The sequence below is a fragment of the Pseudochaenichthys georgianus genome, chromosome 5 (genome assembly GCF_902827115.2).
Source record: "Pseudochaenichthys georgianus chromosome 5, fPseGeo1.2, whole genome shotgun sequence".
NCBI classification, from domain to species: Eukaryota; Metazoa; Chordata; class Actinopteri; order Perciformes; family Channichthyidae; genus Pseudochaenichthys; species Pseudochaenichthys georgianus.
The window spans coordinates 20,247,272-20,271,389 of record NC_047507.1 but is presented as its reverse complement, the minus strand read 5'-3'; the positions used below and the strand labels follow the sequence as shown (position 1 = coordinate 20,271,389).

Genomic DNA, 24,118 nt, shown 5'->3' with positions numbered 1-24,118 from the left:
TCATGCATCAGCAGGAAGTCTTGGTGTGTGAGCACAGCTTTTTCAAACGGGAACACAGCATGACAGGAAAGGACGCTCTGCCCCTGTCATTAGGCTGTCACTGTAGGAAGCGCAGCAAAGCACCTGATCGAAATGATCGATTAGTGACGGCAAATAAACCGGAGGCTGGAGAGAGGAGTGAGATGCAAAGAAAGAAACTGCAGTGCAATTTCAGTCAAAATGTTTCACGTTTATGCAAAAGCTTTGAAATGAATCCACTTACACTGCCTGATTAATCGTACTGTGAAGGTTATGCTGAGTTTAACCACACCTGTAACCGTAGCTACATGTGGCCAGCAGAAGCCAGTAGATCAATAGTTATAGTACATTTTACGCACACACACTATCTAAGAGCTTCAACCAACTTCTAATTTTCAAGCCTAAAGTCAGTGAATAATAACAATTTCGCCAAACTGAGTAAAATACCACTTGCTGGTTACCAACGGTCCAGAAAACCAAAAACATATTACTTTTATGTTTACTATAAAAGTAACATATACTATGTTTCTTGTTTACTATCAAGAAAGACAAAAGAAAAGCAGTAAATCTTCAAGCTGGATCTATGATATTTCTCCTACCCACATAAACTTCATTTAAAAAACACTGTTTATGAAAATAATACATTCAAGGTATCAAAGCTCATTAAACATAAACAACTGCATTATGTTCCACTTCTACAATCCCATGCCCCATTTTCCTCAGATGTATGCACTCTATGCAACAAACCTGACCGTATTTGAATATAAACCTCTACTTCCTGTTATATGTAATATACACATGAACATGCGTCACCGAAACAAATCTTTTTTCACCCATTCTACTTCAGCCTTCAAGCAAGAGGTGTGTTGTTTTGTCGTTTACTTGACTTATTCCTCTTCCTCTGTCTCGGCTCAAATTGCTGTAAACCATAAATCAGCACAGATAACAGCTGCAGAGGATCAGGTGGAACAAAAACAGACACTGGAGAACACCGGGTCGGAAACATAAACGACTGGACTGTAGGTCACTAAAGTCTAAAAACATGTTTTAGTCTTTCACAGTCTTAAAGAGCTCAACATGCTGTAAACCAGGGAAAATTCACACTCAAGCATTTGTGATAATCAATCACAATTGATACGGATCCTTCAGAAATCAGATATTCAAACTGCTGTCCTGTCATCAAGAGGCATGTTATCTCTGAAATCAAGTCATGTGTTTCCTAAAAGCTGAGATTTCTCATTTGACACCAATAACAGCAGTTGCGCTTTCATTTTGAAATGCAAATGTAGCCTTTTGAGCATGAGTAACTGTTTCCACCCTGCTTATTTTTGACCTGATGGATGACAGCTTCCTACTCGATGACAGGTTGAGTCTCGGGTCGGCTCGGCAGCACTTTTCATCTCCACTCACCTCTTTCGCAGTTTTGACCTCCAAACCCAAGCGGGCAGTCACAACTGAAGGAGCCCCACAGGTTCACGCAGGTTCCTCCGTTCTGACACGGGTTGTTGTTGCAGAAGTGTCTTTTGGCAGAGCACCCTAGGAAGGCAGGAAAATACGTTAATTATTTCATCATTATTCATCATTTTCAACCAAGTAACAAAGAGTCAGAGGGTGATAAACTATTCATAGCAGACACAATGATTACTTCCCACTGACTCCGTTCCCTGCGGAGCTAATTTTTTTCTTCTTTCTCCTCTCTCTCTTCAACAGCAAAACATTGTTTGACTACAAAACGGCGTAGGTTTAAGAGATAAAGTAGAGTATTATGTGTGGTGGCAAGCAGAGGGTCAAAACTAACCTGGTAGAGTGCCGTTGTTGGCGATGAAGCTGGCCATGTCTATGTGCTGGTTGTCGATACGCAGGTTCTTCATGCAGCCCACAAACTGACGGTTGCGAACAGGAAAATCCTCCGGGAGTTTAGGGATCCCTCCGAGGAGCAGGGGGCCGGTCAGGTCCAAGGATCTGAGAAGATGAAACAGGTTTACACACACAGAGTTTGTTACTCTGTCTTTACAACATCAACACGAATAGGGGGAACACAAAGTTCAGTTTTGCAGTGTTATTTTCCCCCTGGAGATAAAAACATGAAGAAGGATAAACATTCAAATAAAGGAGAAAGCAAAGCGGGGAGAGGTGGCACTTCATTTCAAAACAAGTTCACTATCTTTATTAATGAGCCACTTGCAAAGAAAGTAATACATTAAATTACTGAAGAAATAAAGTAAGATCTGAGGGAAAGAGCAAAAGGTTGTTTTTGAATGTTTGTTGCGAACATTTTAATTATTTTAACGTTGTAATGAAATAACTTATAATCCTTTTGAATTCCTGTGGACTCACTTCTTGGATCCTGATTGGCTGCCCTGAGCGGAGCAGGTGTAGTTTCCAATCATGTGACCGAACCGGAGAGCCACGGAGGCGTCACAGTTGTCAACCGTCACCACGACGACCTTTTGGTCCGAGGGGCCCTGTGGAAGGCCCGCCTGGTTCATGATCGGCTGTGGAGCAAGAGAAACACTCATGAATATCAAGATTCATTACGAAGCGCCTTCCTTATGTTTGGGCAGGCTTTGATCAAAACAAAGGAAACTCTTTTTTATTTTTTTATGAGATAATTCATCCCAGAATTATGTCACAGGTTTATTTTAAGAAGTTCCCATCAGTATGCAATGTGACTATAAACATAGCTTGATTTATATGGACAGAAGAGAAGAGTTATTATCGTCCTATAGTTTCATATTCATTTGAGAATTAGCTGGTTTGTCGTGTAAAGATCATAAAACACTGAAGAAAATACCTTGCTGCTATTTTTAAGACGCTGAAATATTTTGGTCACCTAGCATTTATAAATAGGAATGAAATTGTTAAGAAAATATCTCATTGATCTGCTCCATTGAATACAGGGTTAATCCATAAAGCAGTGCAAAAACTTCTGGGGAATATCAACCAGTGCTAGGCTGCTCGAAGCTTTATGAGCCAGATTAAAAACTGGAGCTTTGAAACTAAGAAACAAAAAACAAATAAAGGCCATTTTTGCATCACACTGAGTTCAATCCCCGTTCAGCATTAGCTAGCTGGTGTTCAGTATTTCAATAATTCATATCATAGCAGCTAGAGGCAAATAGGCACACACACAGGCACACACACACACACACACACACACACACACACACACACACACACACACACACACACACACACACACACACACACACACACACACACACACACACACACACACACACACACACACACACACACACACACACACACACACACACACACACACACACACACACACACACCACAGACAGAGAGAGAGAGAGAGAGAGAGAGAGAGAGAGAGAGAGAGAGAGAGAGAGAGAGAGAGGGGAGATGAGCCTACTCTCTGCAGGACATCATCCCTGTCGACAAAGGATCTTCTTCATTGTCTAAGAAATCAATGCGGCGAGTAACAGAAGGGGGAGGGGTCTGCGGGGGAAAGAATAATGATCCCGTCAATAAAAGGTTGCGACCTCTTTTCAAAACGGCCGGTTTCTCCGAGGTCACGTAGAGCTCATGTTATCCCTAAGTGTAGGTTCAGGCTGGTGTCGCTGAGAGCGGCCTGCAGGCGGACGCTGGGCCGTCAGCTGGTCAGACAGGATTTGGGAGGAATTAGCCCGTCTCATGTGCAGAGATGATAGGAAGAGTTGGCTCAGTGCTAATGCAACAAAAACACACATGAAGCGTCTGTTTTTCCTGTCTGGCCTTCTACATGAAGTTAAACTAGAATAGTCCTCGCCTCTGTTTGCATGAGCCTCTGGGAATGTAATTTCCTGACATTTGCTGTCTGGTCTTTTAATTTAAAAGCTAATTAAAACAACACCTAAATCCAGATATACAGTAGATTTCATTGGCTGGAGAAACATCTATAGCAGCTCTATCAGAGGACCTTTATTACACACGTCCAGCTGTTCCTCAGTTCAGCCTGCAATTACATTTCTCTCATGTGAATGTATCTTTAGTCTTGATTAAATCTCCACGAGTCTCTCATAATGTGACTCTAACTGAGAGGCTGCAGTCTCCTCCATCCTGCACTCACTTAGTGTCTTGTGATCACAGTGTGAAGAGTGTTAGTGATGAGAGAGCAATAATAGCACTACACCATCTGTTATAACAACATTCCACCTCACTCACTGTATGTATTTATTCTAAAATATGTGTGATGTGGAATAGAGGGAAGAATACAACTTTATCGCCCACCAGGGACAAAAAACATGAAATGTATTTAACGAATACTGTAATCAAAAAGTAAAGCAAGCAAACTAGTGAAAAAGACAGGGAGCCCGCAGCCATGCTAAATGCGCTGTATGAGGACCGTTCATCATCTTAGCTTAGCATATTAACATTTGGCAATAGGCACTAAATACAAAGTACATCTGAGGCCAATGGGCTTTAGTTTTGCAACTAAACTTACAGGATTAACACATTTCTTCTGAGGGCAACATGAATGCATGTTCAAAAATTCATGGTAATCCATCCAAAAGTTGTGTAGACATTTCACACAAAAACTAAATGTCAAGTTTGTGTGGTGGCGTTAATATAAAACTCAGAGATCACAAAAGTAAAGTTGAATCCACATTTGAGATTCATGACTGTCAATTTGTGCCATTATTATCAAATAACCTTGAGACATTTAACTGGATAAGTGAGAACTGGTCAACAGGTCACGAGTCAGTAGGATCCATTCTTCGGAGATCATAAATGCCGGGACAAAATTATATATATTTTGAGATGTATAAATAAAAAGTCTAAATGTTTATGCAAAACAAAAAAATATGGGTTGTGTGAATATAAGTTACTTAAACACCTCCCAGAGTTCAGACTAAGGCTAATACTGTACCTACGGACATGTTTATAGTTTTTTCAATATCTTTATTTTGTGGCCATGAAAAGGCTAGCAATCCTCTGAACCCTGAAGCCAAGTAGATTAATAAAACTCCAGACTTTTGTAAATAATTTCAAAGACTGACTTGAAAGCTGTTGCGTCACCTAAGAAGATTAACATTTTCAGAGACGCTTAATTGGCGGCCCAGTCTGTATAGAGATATATTAGAAACATTTATCAAGTTTTCTTTCACGTACAACAGGCCCTGTTGTGAAGCGAGGTTCCCACAGGAAGTCCCAGCGCTTATTTTCTTGACTGTGAGACTTTTTGTTCAACACTGAAATGTTAAGTAGATGGAGACAGAAGCTGAAGGTGGCTTTGACTTTTCAGTTGATGCTCCTTGACGCCAATTTGTTACAAATTTGTTGATGATGAAACAAGCAAACATGCGGTGTGAATTGCCAAAGGTGAAATCATCCGACATGCTCTTTTCCACGGTTTTCCCTTTGCTGTGAAAGCTGTGAGGCAGGCAGCGCTCCAGAGTGGGCGCTCCTTTCTCTGACCTCTGCTGTCATCAGTCACGGCTGTTGACTCTCCAATAATGACCGTCTGTCAGGACGTCTCTCCGCCGCACAAAACCCCGGCCTGTCAGCGCTGATTGGAGCGCACATATTTGCTCAACACCACATTAAACACTGCTCTCGCTCGCTACTATAGGGGCTTATGGGAATATGAGTTCCCTGTCACAGAGGATGGCAGGGGTTATGCTGGAAGATCATGGCAGCAAGCAACACAAATATGGGATCTAAGATTGACTAGAAAAACCATAGCAACAAGAGGGGTCGGCCCTGAAGCGCAGCGTCTCCGCTCAAAGCCCGAGTCAATACTTCTCTGGGCTTTTCTTTACCCTCTTTTCGCTCCTCTGCTGCTCCTCGCTGGAGAACAGAGCGAGAGGGGCACCTTCCCCGGGGCCGCATCATTCACTGCCCAACACAAAGGCAGCGGTCATTGCCATTCTCCACAGCCCCCCACCATCCTGAAAGCCACATTTCAATCTAAAATGCCCCCTCCCCGCCTCACCCTGCCCCACCACCTGCGGACAGGGACGGGTCAGAGTGGGCCGCTGTGGGAGGAGCCATGTTTCTACCTCAGCGGCCCACAGGATGTGCAGCGAGGGGGATTAGTTCAGACCACAGACTCTTCTGGAATATTAAGTGCTAAAATATGCTATGTATTCAATAATGAATGGGAAATTGTCCATTGGTTACACTTTACTATACAGGTAAACGTATATGATATAATATAATATGTAACATATTGTAGAATGTAATGCATCATTCTTGATCTATTGAAAGTTATATCATGAATTCTTGTTGAAATGTTTCTGTGAGTTTGTAAGATAAGTTATGCTTTTAATAAATCATAAATAATAAAAGTTAACTTCATGCATTCATTTATATGCCACCAAAGCCCTTATCCAGTAAGATAGAAATACATAATGCTGACCTCAACAAATGTGCTCATGAAATAACAACTTCACTTAATACATTTAACTCGAGTAAGACCGCTAACAGACAAATAGTTCACTTATCGACTAGAAGGGGTAAGCTGATTTTGTTATCAAACAAGTAGTCTAGATGAAAACATGTTTCTCTTGTCCTGTACATGCCAACTTGAAATTACTAGAATCGAGTCCTCTTCAAACATTCAGCACACTTACAGATGTAAAACTAACAGGTCAGTGAGACAACAAAAGAGCCAGAGACTCATTTCATGTGATGGTTTTGTACAAAGTGATTCATGGGACTATAATGTCTCCTTGGCTCAGAAGCAGCTAGTTTTCATCCAAAAGTCGACAAGATTTTCCCCTTCATCACTTCTTCTGGCTAAAATTGACACGGCCGTGTTATCATAGACATTGAATAGAAAATGTGAGCAGCGGGGGTGTTGCCTGGCAACATCTTTATGATGCAAAGTGACTTCCTCAATAGACTAAAATGTGACATCCTGTGTGTCGGTCCTGGCTGGGAAAGTACTGAGAGAGCAGAGACAACGGCTCCATACATTCCTCCACAGATTGAGTTGTTGTGGTGTTGAGAATTGGTATTAGTCAAAACATATTTGAGCATGTCTGGAGAAACGATGCCTTCCCACTCTCTTGTTTTCATGTATTCACCCCCCCTCACATCTTTAGTCTCACCCTCCATCAGTGTCTCACGCTGGCTCTCTTCCAGATCATCAGCAGTGAGTCTTTAGTCTGAGCAGCGCTAAAGAGGCGAACAGCAAATGTACACAACTAACTTCACCCACTAAAGACTGTCCTCTATGGATGTCCTGAAGATAAAGCTTTTTATTGAGACAGCATGTCAGTCTGCAGTGCAATAAAGTGACATGTGTGTGTCTACAGATCAGACCTGTGATTCCCCCTGAATATTTACAGGAACTATGTCTGGTATTTTACTGCCTCATCTGATGAGGGGCGTAGCAGTAGACAGACTTAACCAAAGGTATGTCAGCAACTGTGTATTATTTATAATAACGAAATGAGAAAAACACCTCCTAAGAATACAGTGAGGATTCACCACAGTCACCATGTATAGTACGACATATTGATAAATATACTTTATGGCTTTCTTAAAGAGAGTGAGAAGATTTATAACAGACTCGTGTCTAAACGGCAAAGTTCCTTCAGCCTCAGGCCACAGATTCTTGCTTGAACCATTTTTCTTTAAATTATATTTCCGCATGTCATAGCTAACGATGAGACAGTAAATCTGCTCTGAGCATACAATACCCAAAAAGCTAAAAATGACCTGCCCTCATGTCTTAACATTTTTAAGATATTTGAAACATTAATTTAAGAAGTTTTAATACCAATACAGCTTATTTTTAGGATTAATGAATACAATGCCTTTTAAGACTTTTAAGGATCCGTGGGAACCCTGGTACAGTAAAATAATCAATGGGTCTTTCTCAACATTTCAAACACAAGTGTTTGGATAATGCATCGCCAGTTTACAACCTTCACACTAGTTGTTATTTGTCTACATTGAGAAGAAGAGTACGACAGATGAATACTCTATAATAAATGAAAACGTATCATAAATCACTTTCTGTTCATTATTCATAGATCATACCTTGTTGTAGTAGTGGACATCCACCACGTGCCACTGGCCGTCGCTGACTCCTCCGAGGATGAACGGGGAAACTGTCGTTTTGGTCTCACCTGTGAAACAATGAAAGACGTGAATGACTCGGGACAAAGATATTTTGAAACTGACTAAATATGTTTGCAGTCAATCCTGAAGATAACTATAACTGTTCTACCAGCGGAGAAGGTGAGCTGTATCTGCTCATTGATGATTTCCATGGCCAGGAAGTCGTGTTTCTCATTGAAGCGTCCGTTGTACAGTAACAAACCGTTTGGCTCTTTAGTAGCAAACCTGAAAAAAAAACAGACAACAATTACATTTTTATTAAATGTTTTACTACCAAATCTCATAACGTTTCATTTATTTAAACCAAGGAATTAAAGCTTAAGGCTGGTGTTGCGTTTTTATTTGTCTAATTGAAAGACCAAAACTAAACAATTTATTTATCTTAGTAACAATTATCTGTTTATTAAAAGTATGTCTTCAATTGGAACGTATTGGATTGAGTGACAGACAGGTAGAAGTCACATTGTTCATTTTGGTCTTTTCATTATATGTGTTGAAATTAAGAAAAATGTTGTGTAACAAAAGCCTTTAAAAATATGTACAAATGACAAACACAGACATGTTCTGTAAGACAGCGCTTGTGTCAGCCATGCTCTACGTAACAGAGAAAAGAAAGAGGGCAATGGTTTCCTTTGACCCATTTAAAAACCATCCATACTATCCCCTCTCTTTCACCTTGCTCAGCCTTCACACCGGAGTGCTACAGTAATGCAGTGTGACGTGTAGCTGACTATCCTGAAGATGAGCTCAAGATTTAACAATGCAGCGGCCTGACAAAGATCACTGAACAGATAATGAGGTTAATCATAAACACAAGGCCGAGTCAGAGGAAAACGCAGACACAGTGAAGGAATGTCGAATCTGCGTGCCATGAATAGATACCACATCAACTGACACACAGAGACAGAAAACTAGGGCAATGTCAAAGAAGCAGAATGGGGGAAGTAAAGAACAAGCGCTTGGGAAGGCAGTTCGACATCGACAGATTCAAAATATATTTTCTCAAGGAGAACACAGACAGCTGCTGTAACTATAACCTTAGTTTCAGATTTCTGTTTGCATCTTGATGGGGAAACTAAATCGCCCCGGGCCACCATGATGCATGATCCTTACACATTAATGCACATTTCAATATATCTGCGCCCACATGGTTCAAACTCGGGGACCTGATAGCCCACAGTGCCTCACTCTTGATGTGGGATCACAGTATGTGGTGGAGCACATGTTTAAAAATATCACGCTTTACCTGTCAGCTGTAGTCTGTGGTCGTAAATCTGATTCTGTGGAAATGGGTCACTGGGATGTGTAAAAGTGTGTTATAACAAGAAAAACATCCGGCACTAGCTACCGGATTTATACATTAAGATCCCACAGGGGACGTAACAATGAGTGTCCTGTGCACATCTGCCAACTGAGAGGCATGTGTGGCTTACTGGCATCTGTGTTTACTCGTCAGTTACAAGCAGCTTCATTTACTTCAAAATTAATAACGACTTATTATTTTAAAAAGCTCAATCTCAGACTTACCATGAAACACTGAAAACCCACAAAGATAGTGTTCCTTTCTTCTGTGTTTAAACCCCAGACAAGCTGTTTTTTAAAGAAATATGACATTCATATATCCACATATCTATACATACTCTCAGACAACATGAGCAGCCGCCCACCCCCACTCTTTAAGACTTCAGGGTTTGAGGGTAAACTGTGCATTTGTGCAATATTCTTCAGCTGGAGAGGAGCCAGGGGGCACGGCACCACTGACCTGCTTACTGAGAAAAGCCATGATCATGACCTCGGAGGAAAGAGGATGGTGAGTCTCCAGCTGATTATAACAGCAGATATAGAGCAGTCAGATGGCGTCTACATATCCAGTAAAGAAAACAGAACGCCAGCTAGAATCAGGGTCTAGTCTATTACTCTTCACTAGGCTGGCAGCTTTTGACGGATCGATTTAAAAGGCTCCTCCGCATTGCCCCCCGGAGCCCTTTGGACTATGAAGGTAATCATCCGGAGCTAAATACTGACTCATCTGGCATCACTGCGTGTCACATTAGGCAGCCATCAGTAAAAATAACAACCAGTCTGCCCTTATGTATAGAACTGTGTCACGCAATGCTATCATGCTGCAATTCACAGGATGCGTGCAGTGGGGAGGAAAGAAATAGCCCCCCTATTGATTTTATAACCTGAATCAAGATACAGAAATCTGCGCTAGATGACATAATTGTTGTAAACAGATAGGAAATGAAGGAGGAGCCTTGTTGGTTTAAAAAGTTTTAAGAATATTTGAGTTCTGGGGATGGCAGTGTCAGTAGGTCAATTCACCAATTTGGTCTGGACTGATATATCTAATCCATTCAATGGGTATTAAATTCTCTACAGATATTAATGTTCCCTGAAGGATGGGTTTTCCTGACTTGTGTTTCCATCTAGCGTCACCATGAGAGGGACATTTGAGTTTTAATTAAAGGTCAAATATTGTAGGGATTGCCAAGATGATTTGGTACAGTTTTTTTGGTCAATGCCAAGCTATATTTGGATAGAAACCAATAGGGTTTACTTTGGTTTATTGCCAAATTCTTAAAAAAATCATTTTGATCAGCCTAAGATCTACATAATGTTTAGTGTTAATTTGCACATGTTATCATGCTAAGATACATCTCAAATAATTGCTAAATATCAACATGTTTGTATTATCATCATAATCTTGCTGGGCTGCAGTAGGGCCTCTTTAAGCTGCTTTTGGTCTAACATGACTGTACCTCTTGAATGAGTTGGCCCAAGACCTAAACATGAGTTCAGACACAGAGAATATTGGAGATATTTCAACGTTAAATTCTAGGAATGTTATTTGGGCTCATCCCAAAATAGTAAGCACCTTTATTTGTGAAACCTCAGCCTTAATCGAGAGCTCATTATCGAATGAGACCTAAAATTAGCCGTCACTGTGAGAGAACAAGATCCACATCCTGAGCCGTTCATCATAACAGAAGCTCTTTCAGCGAGAACCCGATCAGTGCGGGCTCAGGTGACAGAGATACTTATTGACCTCTCCTACCTCAGGCTCGGCACTTTTTACACAGATTCTGTGACCTTCCAGTGAAATGTAGACCACTTTCAAAACTGGTTTTTGCAGTTCTCCATCAAATAACACTGTCATTTGAACCTTGCTTAAAGAAGGGCCGAAACCATAAAGCTCACAAGGGGGATATTATTTCCACCAGCAGCCATTGTGAGTGCCAACCCCCGCCAAGCATGTCTAAGGTGACGGGGAACACAATGAGAAGAGCTAAACGGCAGGACACATTCCCTGTGATGCCATCCCAGAGGTGATACGTGTTGTGCCTTGTTGTGACAGAAATCAAACAGAAAGGACGGCTTATATCTTTGATTACATTTCATCATTACAATTCATGAGGGAGGAGGTCCCGCTGATTATGCATGTGCTCAGTTTTCACAGCTCATCTGCTCGTCTCTATAGCACCTCCCCCTCTACAAACCCCCATCAAATGTTCAACCAACAAAAGCTTCAATTTCCTCAACTGCTTCACCTGCATCCTAATAACTCATTCGGAAAGTTGCTCATCTTTGGGAAAATACATTCACAATCATATAGGTATGTAAATCGACACTGCCATTAGGTGGAAAGAAATGACTCAAACCGCATTAAAAGTAAAATGTCTACTTTTAAAACTAACCTAATACATTTTACATGAAGAATTTGCAGGTTTTTCTTTTTGTGCAGTGTCGGAAAAACAACAAACCTTGGGCTTAGATCTTTGCTGTTTTTACTAAATGCTAATTGTGCCATGAGATATCACCTCCCGCTCTCAGAGAAAGTGCCAGCGTTAGCAAAGACATCTCTTCGTCATTAATCCCTTTAGGGAAAAGTCCCGAACATAGTCTAAAAGGAGATCATTTTTTCAGTCTGATAATGTTTTCCTTTTCTAAAATATCTTGAGAAATATATTTAACAGGCAAATGAGGCAAAGTTTTCCTATCCTGTAGATGCAGGTCCTCGTATGTTGTTGTACAACTTGTTATCACCGCGGAGACAAACCTGCGAAACGACACAAAAACAAACCCAAATCTGACCTTAAAACTGTGAAATACTGTAAATACATAGTGCTACAATGGGGCTGCTTAAACTTCTATAGGAGTTGTCTTAAGTGTTTTGTTTTTTAAATATTATCTCTTCCTGAATGTAATCTGTATTTCAAAGGCACTTCCGAACACATCTCTGGTTAAACACACGATTTAAAGAGATGCTTTTGCATGACTCTTCGTTGAGAAACTGTTCTACAGATCTGATGGTTAAATGCCCTAATCAATTAGTCAACAAAATAGTATGAGTGTTAATTGACTAAGAATGTTTTCAGTCGACGACAGCCCTAGACTGCAGACTCATCTAAAGACGGCCTCTGCCTGGCGTCACCTTGGTGAGGGAGACTGTCCTGATATAAGCCAGCTGCTGACTCACAGCTCAAAGTGACAGAAGACACTGACTGTAACAAGATCAGACTCACTCTTGGCAGCAGAATTAACATCCTTACACAGCTCCTACTTTTACCTCCCAGCTCCGTGTGCTCACCTCTAATGTGGTTCTGTATTAATAGCACAGGAACTATATTCTGACACCAAAGTGGCTCTCGGTAAATGGCTATTGTTCAGCGAGTCCATTAGTGCTACACCATTATGGTTACATAAATGTGAGGTGGGGGGAGCACACTTCAGTGTAGGGGGTAGCTGGAGAGTGTGCATGCAGAAGCAGGGTGTGGGGGTGGAGTGAATAACAGATGACTGAAAGGCGATGGAGCAGCTGAGGTGATCCAGGTGAGCAGGAGCTGGCAGAGGTGGGAAGTAATGGAGTACAAATACTTCATTATTGTACCTAAGTATATTTTTCTGGTATCAGTATTTTACTCCACTACTTATTTTTCTGACGACTTTTTACTTTTACTTCTTACATTTTGAACACAAATACCTGTGCTTTCTACTTATTACATTTTCAAAACAGGTTTGTTACTTTAGTTTTAATCTGTGTTTGGTGGCGTGATCATTATTATTTAGAGTCATTGCGTGCCTATTGATTTTAACACGATCCGTGCATCCATCATTTCCTTCTCCAAAGAAGAAAGGACCAATGAGAACTTTGTCATTGTTTGCCGTTGTTCAGCATCGAAACATTCATTAGCTAGGAATTATTGTTCTATAAATATAAAGGGAGGTCAGTTACTCTTTAAAACAGCTGGTAGTTATGGGTACTTTTTACTTAAGTACATTTCGAAGCCCATCCTTCTTTACTTTTACTTGAGTAAAGACGTTTAGTCAGTACTTCTACTTTTACCAGAGTATTTTTAAACACAAGTATCTGTACTTCTACTTGAGAAAAGGATGCGTGTACTTTTGCCGTCTCTGGTAGCTGGTGGTAGGGAGGCGGAGGGGCTTACGTGAGAGAGAGGGTGAAGTGGAAGCGCTGGCAGAGGCCCTTGAATGTCAGGAAGGAGTGCGGGGGGAAGTTGCGTGTGGTCATCTCGCAGTAGGGCTTCTCGTAGCCGCTCGACGGACACTCGCACTTAAATCCGCCGACCAGCAGGTTGACGCAGGAGCCGCCGTTCTTGCAGACTCCCGGGGCGCAGCGGCCAGAGCGGGACGACAGCTTGCAGCGATCTCCTGGAGACGGAGAGAGAAATGAGGATTAATATTGTTTATGGCAGGCAGCATCACCTCAGACATCCCTGTGGCTTCCACCTCAGGGGATCCTCACTGCCGTTTCCTTTCTGTGCCTGCAGCTGTCCCATATGTGCCTGAAATAAAGAGCTTCACTGTTTAAAACATACAGGAGTGGATGGAAATAATAATGACATTGCTAACTAAACAGAAAGCTGACTCAAGAAGTATGAACAGTTTTCTCTTCGACTGTCTGAAGTTTCAATGTTTCTCCATCCTCTGTGTCACACCCAGCGTGACCCCCCCCCTCCCTCTGGGAATATGTTTGCAGTTTTTTGCTGCATTCATATTTAGGGAGACACCTCGATGTCTAAAAGAGTTAGAAGTATTTATGCATTCAGACTCTGAAGACATCAAACGGAATTATAGCGTTTTACAAGGAATGCTGATTATTTTTAGATTATTCATACTTTACAGATACTTAATGATTTATTGTTTTAGAAATAAAAAACAGAATTAAGAAGTAGCGTCCTATCCGACAGCAAATCACATACAATATATTTTGAAGCTAAAATACAATACCATATGCTTATAATCAGACTTTAAAAAATCAGATGAAATCAAGTTTATTGCATCAGATAAAATGTAATAAATGTAGTCATATTGCCCTGAGCAATTGATGGGTTCAAACACTTTCCCCTCATATCCTATATAGATTTTTTCTAATGTACTTTATCTTCTTTGATTACTGAATATGTTGGGGTTTGGGACAACTCATTTGAAGACCATGTTCTTTATAAAGTAAAGAATGATTAACCAAGAAAAATAATCACATTAATCAATAACAAAACAAAAGCGTTAGTTGCAGCACTTCATCACTGAAATCCCGATGGTCTGTCACACCAGGACAACAAAGCAAACAGTGGAGAGAGTGAGGGGACGTTTAGTGCAGAGACACTGAGACTGTGTCCTCTGACTGAGACTGTGTCCTCTGACTGAGACTGTGTCCTCTGACTGAGACTCTGTCCTCTGACTGAGACTCTGTCGGCCATCGCCCGGCTCACATGTGCTGTTTGTCCCGATCCTCTGGATGCGAGGCTGCAGCAGTTGCTCAGGCGGGACTGTACGCTCCCATGCATGAGCTGGAATTTGTGTCAAAGCCTCTCAGTCAGCAGAGTGGAAGACTTCCGCTGTGCACCACTGTAACGCTGACACACACACACACACACACACACACACACACACACACACACACACACACACACACACACACACACACACACACACACACACACACACACACACACACACACACACACACACACACACACACACACACACACACACACAGGCCCTTTATTTACTCTCTCACTATTAATCACTCTATTCACAGTCCTCTGAAAGCAAGTTTGTGTTTTCACTCTGGCTGGGGTGCGCTATTCAGGCAAAGTAAAAAGAAGAGATGCAAGATGATAATGACATGTTGAATCATTTTGATGAGCAGAGATCATTTTGGACTACGACCACGAAGGGTCATTCAGAACACAGCGACTAAACGTTCAGCTTTCACTTAAAATAAAAACATTTAAAATCATTGCTTAGTATTAAGGAACAACAAATAAATGCTTTAAAGTTTTGTAATAACTAAATGAAAATAAACACATTTGGGTTGCCAGGTTGTGGAACCACATTCTGCCAACTTGTTTCTCCTGATTACATATTTTTTAATAATAAGGGAGAAACTCCTCCAGTGAACTTTTGACCTCCTGGAGGAAAGCTGCAGAGCTTCAAGGCAAAACCTTTGATAAAGATGTACTAACATTTATAACTTCAGCACTGAGGCCTCATTGTTAAGCTAGAAGACCCTCAAAGTTTTATTCACGGGGTTTACTTAATTTTTATGTCCACTACCTCACATTGCAAACGTTTGTTAAATGCTTTGTATTAACCACAGATCTGCAAGACAGTAACACTTTGTCTTTTAACCTGAAGCAATCATTGACAACTTTGTGTCTACCCTTCTCCAAAGTGACTTGAGGACAAACAGCCACTGCTGGCCAGCCGGCTGGAAAGTAAAGCCTTTTCTGGTAGTGCTGTCTGCCTCGCTATTAATTCAGCAACTCACAGTAGGCAATAAAATACTTGTGTTTCTTTAGGCAGTCACAATGGTCGAACACGGAGATGTATTTATTAATAATAATAATAATAGATTTAATTTGTTAGTGCTTTTACAGGTGCTCAAAGACGCTTTACATATATAGTGAAGGGAAAAGAAAAGGAAGGAACAACAAAGAAATATATAGTTAAAGTCAAATAATACAAAAATAATCACACATTAAAAGCCAGATTGAAGAGGTGAGTTTTTGTGAGTTTTTTGAAGGTGTGAGGTCAGTGCAGTCTCTGATGGGTTGGGGGAGTGAGTTCCAGAGGGAGGGGGCAGCGAAGGAGAAGGCTCTGTCCCCCCAGGTCCGGTGATTGATGTGGGTGGGGATGGATAGGAGGTTGGCTTCTGATGAGCGGAGGCAGCGGGAAGGGGCGTGGTGGTGCAGCAGGTCTGTGAGGTAGGGGAGGGCCTGATGGTTGAGGGCTTTGTGAGTAATGAGGAGGACTTTGAAGTTGATTCTTTGACGGACGGAGAGCCAGTGGAGGTTCTGGAGGACGGGAGTGATGTGGTCTCGGGAGCGGGTGAGGAGGCGGGCAGCAGAGTTCTGGATATGTTGGAGTTTATTGAGGAGGTTGGATGGTATGCCGTAGACGCGTAGAGGATGCTATTGCAGTAGTCGAGTCGTGAAGTGATGAATGCATGAATCAGGGTTTCAGCAGCAGAGGAGGAGAGTGATGGGCGGAGACGGGCAATGTTTTTGAGGTGGAAAAAGGCGGTCCTGGTGATGTGATTTATGTGGTGGTTGAATTTGAGCTGACTGTCGAAGATGACTCCGAGGTTGCGGATGTGAGGGGGGGGAGATAGAGTGTGGCTGCCAATGGTGAAGTTGAAATTCTGGATGTCTTTGATACGGGATGGGGGGCCGATGATGATGATGTCTGATTTGGCACTGTTCAGTTGGAGATAGTTTGTTTGCAGAGACAGTTGGTGAGAGTGGAGTGTGTTGTGGGGGTGATGGTTTTTGTTGAGATATAAAGTTGGATGTCATCGGCGTAGCAGTGAAATTGAAGGTTGTGGCGACAAATTATTTTGCCAAGGGGGAGCATGTAGAGGATGAAGAGGAGGGGGCCAAGCATCGAACCCTGGGGGACACCTTGGGACAGAGGAGCAGTGTCGGAGGTGCAGTTGTTGATGTTGATAAACTGATGTCTGTCGGTGAGGTAGGATTTCAGCCAGGAGAGTGCAGTGTCGGTGATGTTGAGTGATGATTCGAGGAGGGACAGCAGGATGGCGTGGTTGATGGTGTCGAATGCTGCGGTGAGGTCGAGGAGGATGAGGATGTTAAGATTGCCGGAGTCAGAGGAGAGGAGGAGGTCGTTTGTGATTTTGAGAAGAGCTGTTTCGGTGCTGTGTTTTGATCGGAAAGCGGATTGAAATGGCTCAAAGAGATCATTGGAGCTGAGGTGGGCTTTAAGTTGTGAGGCAACGACACGTCCAAGTATTTTTGACAGAAAGGGGAGATTTGATATTGGCCGGAAGTTGAACATGATGTCAGGTGTGAGTCCAGGTCTTTTGAGAATGGGTGTGACAGCAGCCAGTTTGAGAGAGGGGGGAACTGATCCAGATCTGAGGGAGGAGTTAATGATGGTGGCGATTAGTTGGGAGATGGCAGGGAGGCTCTCTTTAACAAATTTGGAGGGCATTGGGTCAAGTGTGCAGGTGGAGTTAATTCCAGTCATGAAGTCGGACAGTTGCATGGGGGTCACAGGGGAGAAGTGGGACAGGGGCTGTGAGGTGAAGGGGGGGGAGCCAGGAGGGGAGGTGGGGGGTGCTGATGAGGGTGTCAGATTGCTGTAAATGTTGCTGATTTTGGTTTGGAAAAACGAGAGGAAGGAGTTGCACTGTTCGGTGGTGAAGGATGAGGTGGCGTTGTCACAGGGTTTGAGAAGTTTGCTGATGGTGGAGAACAGACACTTGGGGTTGCTGGAGCCAGACTGAATGAGTTGTGAGTAGTAATTAGACCGGGCTGCTTTGAGTGCGTTTCTGTACTGCTGGAGATAGTCTTTGTAGATTTGAAGATGGACTGTTAGTGTGGTTTTCTTGTGTTGGCGTTCAAGTTGACGTTTCCTTGATTTCATTTGGCGGAGTTCGGGGGTATACCAGGGGGCGGAGTGTATGAAAGAGACATTTTTTGTTTTTGTGGGGGCCAGGTCATTGAGACAGAAGGAGAGGGTGCTGTTATAATAGTCCACAAGTTCAGATGGGTTTTCAGAAAGTGGGGGGGGGGGGGAGACAGACATCTTGCAGGTAATGGAGGCAGTGATTGCTGAAGGTGAGATGGATTTGAGATTTCTGTAGGTTATTGTGCGTTTTTGCTTTTGGGCGGGGATGGGGATGTTGATGTCCATGATGATGGCCAGGTGATCAGAGATGTGGAGATTGAGGCTGGACCGATGATGGATGGTGAGACCAGTGGAGCAGACCAAGTCCAGGATGTGACCACGGCTGTGTGTTGGGAAGTTGATGTGTTGAGAGAAGTTGCAGCAGTGGGACCAGAGAGTTTAAAGATCAGGTGTTCAAATGAAGAAACATCAAGGATGGGGATTATGGTAGCTTTTATTTCCTTTCTGATAATAGCAGCTATACCACCACCCCGCCCTCGTGGGCGAGGTTTGTCAATGTATGTGAATCCTGTTGGGGTGATTTGATTTAAAGAAAAATAGTCCAGGGGTTTTTGCCATGTTTCGGTCAGATACAGAAAGTCCAGGTTATTGTCTTTAAAGAATTCATTTAGAATGTGGCTTTTATTCAACCTGATCTCACCAGAATGCGTGACTCCACCACGACTCCTTAACACCGCATTGCGTGGTGGACTCACGAACTTTGTTACATTTACGTGTCTGCACCACGCAAACAACCCCAATGTAAAGTGAATGAGGCTCTTTTGTCGTGGTGCACACACGCATTTCTACAACGTCCTGCAGTGAGCTTTTATTCTATAAAACGGTTTTAAAATCTACTTTATAGCTTGTAGTAACTCACGGGAGGCTTCTTTTATTTTATTTGTATTATGGTGCATTAGTTACGAATTTTTGTTTTGGTTTGTGGACAGGGGGAGTGGAAGGAGATTGGTCAGATTCACGTGTTGTTGTGATGGCGTAGTGTGGGCGTGTGACAGGACCGAATGGACGGGATGGAGTGTGGAGGCGTGGAATGAAATAAAAACGTACGGCCAGCTTCTGTGTGGAGGACGGCGTTTGCGGAGTATTTCATTATCTGCGAGGATGTCCATGCAGTCCGGAGGCAGGCGGTTATTAAAGGAGTGGAGATCTGACAGGGAGTAGAGCGGCGGCATGATCCGGTGAAGTGGCGCTAGCACGGAGCTAGCTAATGCTGGGGACCCGGGCAGCAGAGACCAGGAGCCGGATGACCGTGGAAGAAGGAGCGGTGTGAGTCCAGATAAAATGAGAATTATAATCCACAGCATATCAGGAGAATAATTCCAGAGGAGAATCGTAGGAGGGGCTGACAGCCTGGTGCAGAGTGGGAGCCGGGTGACCAGCCTACTAGCTGGTTAGCTAGCTTGATAGCCACCGGCTGTAGGCGGCAGGGAGAGACGATGTCAGCGGGGAAGCCGGCTGATCGCAGCGGGATGGGAAGACCCACACGAGCCGTGGAGTTAGGGTGGAGTTGGGGTGGAGACAGAAATGTTAGCTCAGCAGACTTCAGGGAGCCGAGGAGCTTCTAGGTAGCAGCCTGCTAGGTCCGATAATGCTAGCTAGCTAGCTAGCGGGCTAGGGACCGGTGAGCAGGAAAGAGCCAGCAGGTAGGAGATGACAACACAAAGATCTGTGTCGATTCGATATAGAGATGCTGCTATTTTTGCTGATGACTGACGTTTCAAAAGTAGAGAGCCAGACAGGAGAGGTTCTGATCTGGACTAAAGAACAATATTTGGGGCGGAGGAGCGGCGAACAAACAACGCCAGCACCCTCGGCGACCCGGGAATGAATGAAAACTATAGGTTACTTACGTAACCCCAGTCTTCAGAGTAACATGAAGTGAGATGTCTCACTATGGGATGCGCCTCATCGCGGAGCAAACAGAAGCATCAATCTCATTACGCCAATCCTGATTGGCTGGTGATCTTGACGTCAACGTCAGGGGAAATCACCCCCTATAAGTAGCCTGCGCCACGGCATGCTTCATTCAAAATAAGCACCTCTTCTCGCTTCACCATAGCAAGGAGGGCCGTCTGGTGAGACATCTCACTTCATGTTACTCTGAGTACTGGGGTTACGTAAGTAACCTATAGTTCTCATTCATAACACTCCGTTCGATGTCTCACTATGGGATATTGTAGCTCCCGTATTGCCAGACGAGCTTATCTCGAAGATCACCGATCCACCAGAATTTAACAGGTGGAGTCCCGACTCAACAAGGTGCCCAGCACTGCTCGGGCCACGCTTGGAGCGGAGACGTCCAGCCTGTAAAAGCGGACAAAAGTGAGCGGCGAAGACCAGCTTGCCGCTGCACAGATATCCTGGATGGAAACACCCTTGAACAAAGCCCAGGATGTAGCCAGGCCCCGAGTCGAGTGAGCCCGCAGACCCGAAGGTGCTTGCAGATTCTGACTCGTATAGGCCAAAGCAATCGCCTCCACGATCCAGTGGGATAGTCGTTGCTTAGTAACAGGCTTACCCTTGTGAGGTTTAGCCCAGGACACGAAGAGTTGTTCATTAAGACGAAGCTCTTTTGATCTGTCCATATATGTGTGCAAAGCCCGGACTGGACACAATAGATCCTGCTGCTGCTCCCCGGAGGAAACCAGCTGCGGAGGAAATGCCTCAATGTCAATCGGGGTACACGAACCAACCACCTTTGGTGTAAAGGCAGGGTTGGGTTTCAACAACACTCTCGTTTTCCCTGGGGCGAACTGAGTGCATGAGGGATGTACAGACAGTGCATGGATATTACTGACCCGCTTGGCGGATGCCAGGGCCAGTAACAGCACTGTCTTGAGTGACAGATGTTTCATGTCAGCTCCTTCCAGGGGTTCAAATGGGGTCATTTTGAGCCCATTTAAAACCACTGCCAGGTCCCATAAGGGCACCAGCGACCTGGAGACAGGGAGGAGCCTGCGCGCTCCCTTCATAAAACGGCAAACCAAAGGATGTTGGCTAGCCGTCTTACCCTCAAAGCCCACATGGCATGCAGCAATAGCAGCCAGGTACACCTTGATCGTGGAAAAAGCTCTGTGTTTATCGATCAAGTCCTGTAGGAATGATAAAATCACCCCGACAGGACATTGAAAAGAGATGTGCCCTTCTTGAAGGCACCACTCCTCAAACACCCTCCACTTACAGTCGTAAAGAGACCTGGTGGAGGAAGCTCTCACACTCTGAATAGTGTTTATCACCTTCTGAGGGAGTCCCACTGTATTCAGATTGTACCACTCACGGGTCAGGCCCATAGTGCCCCGTGCTCTGGGCGTGGGTAAAGGATCGCCCCCCCCCCTGAGACAATCTGTCCCTGCGTGGTGGGGGATGCCACGGCTGCCCGCACAACAGCTGATATATCCCCGCCAGCCCGTATATTGCGGGCTAGGGTGGAAACATCAGAGTAAGTGTGTGGCGTTGCTCTTTCACTCTGGCCGGAGTTAAGGGGAACAGAACCAGGGGTGGGAACGTGTACAGAGGACCCGGAGGTCAATCGTGTACGAGTGCGTCCCCGCCTAACGGTGCGTTTAAATCGTGCATTAAAGAGAACAGCTGTCATTGAGCATTTTCTCCCCTTGCGAACAGACTTAACGCGGCTCCACCGTAACGCACCCACAGCGGACTCTCGATCCTTGGATGAGGAGTCCAGTCTGCATAGAGTGGTGCACCCTTTGACAGTAATTCTGTCCCTAGGTGCATAACACCCGGTACTTGTGTCGTTCTCAGAGAGAGGAGACGTCTGCCGCTGCAAGGGATCAGTTTGTGTGCCAGTGTGTGTGACTGGAGACAACGCAATCTCCCCTGGCGGTTCATACACGATATCGTGTTGTCTATCCTCACGGGGACATGAAGTCCTCTGAGAGAAGGCAGGAAGCATTTTTGGGTGGGGAACACCGCTAAAAGCTCCGGGTAATTTACGCGTGCCCGCTGGAAGTCTCTGTTCTAGAGACCTCTCACCGGGCGACCTTCGTAAGTCCCCTGTCAGCCCGTCTGACCTGCGTCCGTGGTGACCACCTTCCGTGAAAGGACTGCACCCGTAGGCGCGTCCCGCACTGGAAAAGTCAGGTGTCGTGCCACTACGCATTTCATAATCACCAAAACTCTCCGTAAGCCGTGGCGTTCGGGGTTTAGTTTTATTATGAGGCCCATGTTGAGCGGGTGCTTTACGAGGAAATTTTCCTCTGTAATCTGACTCCGCTCGGTGGGCTTTATAGATAAAACCCTTCTTTCTAGGAGAGAGAGAACCTTTCTCTCCAGAATGTGGGTTGACTCTCTCTGGGTTTGTGAAAACAGATAAGTTATAACTGTTTTGAGAAGCCCAGGCAGACATCGTGAGTATCTCCTGCTGTATGCTCCTTAGAGCCAGCTGGGATGTCACTCTTATGGCTCCGACCGGCACTGTGCATGTGTGTGCCGGTGGTGCCCTCACGGCTCCAGTCGGCACTGCGCATGTGTGTGGCGGTGGCTTCACGGACCCGTCAATAATCCGTCCTTTGAGAGGTGCCGTAGCTGCTCTTGAAAGGGGAAGGATTGACGGGCCGTTCTTTACAGCTCTAGCCGGCACTGCGTACGCACGTGGCGGTAGTGCCCTTAAAGCCCCAACCGGCACTGCGCATGCGCGTGGCGGTGGTGCCTTCACAGACCCGTTTTATTATCCGCCTTTTGAGAGAGGCCGTAGCTGCTCTCAGAAGGGGATTTATGGTTAACGGACTGTTTATTGTCTTTCTTTTCATTTTTTTGAGCTGCGCCCTTGGCCGGAGCCTGGATGCGTCAGCGGAAAATGGTTTATTCAGACAATAATGATGTGACATGTGTTTTGTGCGGACTTGAGGATGGCGTTGAGGCATCTCTCGAGGCGGCGGGGACACATTTAGAGCCGGGGAAGGAACTTCCAGCTCCGTCACGGAGGGGAGAAGGAGGGGCTGTCAGGCCGCTCGCTTCTTCTTCCTCGCCTGCTGGCCGAAATTCTGGGTTGGCTGTGCCTGGGCTACAGCCGGAACCGGAGATTTTCTAGACCAACTCGCCCTCGTCTCCTGCCTGGGCTGGGGACTCGGGGCGGGCTGCGCCCCCTCTGCTGTCCTGGTACTTTGAACCCAGCAGAGCGCGGTGCAGCGTGGGCGAAGGGCCGCCGTTGCAAAGGCCGCGGCTGGACCCTTCGAGGGAGACAAAGGTGGAGGGCCTCGTCTTCCTTCTTTTTCGACTCGCACTTCCTCTGCATGGAAGCGAGAGCGGAGCCGAAAATCCCCTCGGGAACGATGGGCATGTCAAGCACATCTTCCTTTTCCCGGTCTGGGGGGTTGGTGAGGTTGAGCCATCTAGCTCTTTCCTGCACCACCATGATCCCCATTACCTTGCCCGTGGCCTGGACGGCGCAGCGTTGGACACGGAGACAAATGTCTGTGACTGCGGCTATCTCGTCCAGAGTGGCCGGTCCAGGATTGCTCGACATATCCTCACAGAGCTCCGCTTGGTATGCGGTTAGCATCGAGGAAACGTTCAGAGCCCTGGCGGACAATGCTGCAGCTCTGCAGGCCCGTTCCGTCATGGTAGACTGGAATCGGTCCGTTTTTGCTGGCAGCGTGGGGTTCCTGCTTGGCGGCTGGCCCATCCTCGGTAGGAGGTGGGCTGCCACCAGTGGTTCCATAGGTGGTATGTGGAGCAGGCCGAGCCTCTCCATACCGTCACAGTCAAGGGAGTGGGCACCCTGGATTGGGGCCTTGTTGCTAAAGGGCCAGTCTCTCCACGAGACCGACACCTCATCCAACATCTCCGGGAAGACCGGGAGGAGTTGCCTCTTTGCCCTCGTTGTTTGGGAAAAAAGTTTTCCCTCGTAACGGGACCTGGAGGTCTCCTTGGCCACTTCGGGCCATGGGATGTCTAGTTTGGCCGCAGCGCGCTGACACACGGCTTGTAGGTCCATACTGAGACAGGGCGAAGCTGGTGTGCTGTCGCCCGGGGGAGCAGCCATCGCTCCCGGCTTTGCAGCCTGAGTCGATGACATGAAGATGTCGTCTTCCTGCTCATC

At 45.0% G+C, this 24,118-nt stretch overlaps 1 protein-coding gene across 4 annotated transcripts in view; it reads right to left on the bottom strand.

The window, feature by feature from the left end:
* Positions 1–24,118, bottom strand: part of celsr2 (cadherin, EGF LAG seven-pass G-type receptor 2) — a 77,278-nt gene that overhangs the window by 18,799 nt on the left and 34,361 nt on the right. For all 4 annotated transcript variants that reach the window (XM_034083549.1, XM_034083550.1, XM_034083551.1 and 1 more), the window contains exons 3-8: positions 13,551–13,773; positions 8,210–8,325; positions 8,020–8,108; positions 2,356–2,513; positions 1,817–1,980; positions 1,429–1,554 (exon numbers count right to left, since the gene is read on the bottom strand). In XM_034083549.1, the coding sequence (XP_033939440.1) occupies positions 1,429–1,554; positions 1,817–1,980; positions 2,356–2,513; positions 8,020–8,108; positions 8,210–8,325; positions 13,551–13,773 (876 nt within the window). The remainder of the gene's footprint in view (positions 1–1,428; positions 1,555–1,816; positions 1,981–2,355; positions 2,514–8,019; positions 8,109–8,209; positions 8,326–13,550; positions 13,774–24,118) is intronic.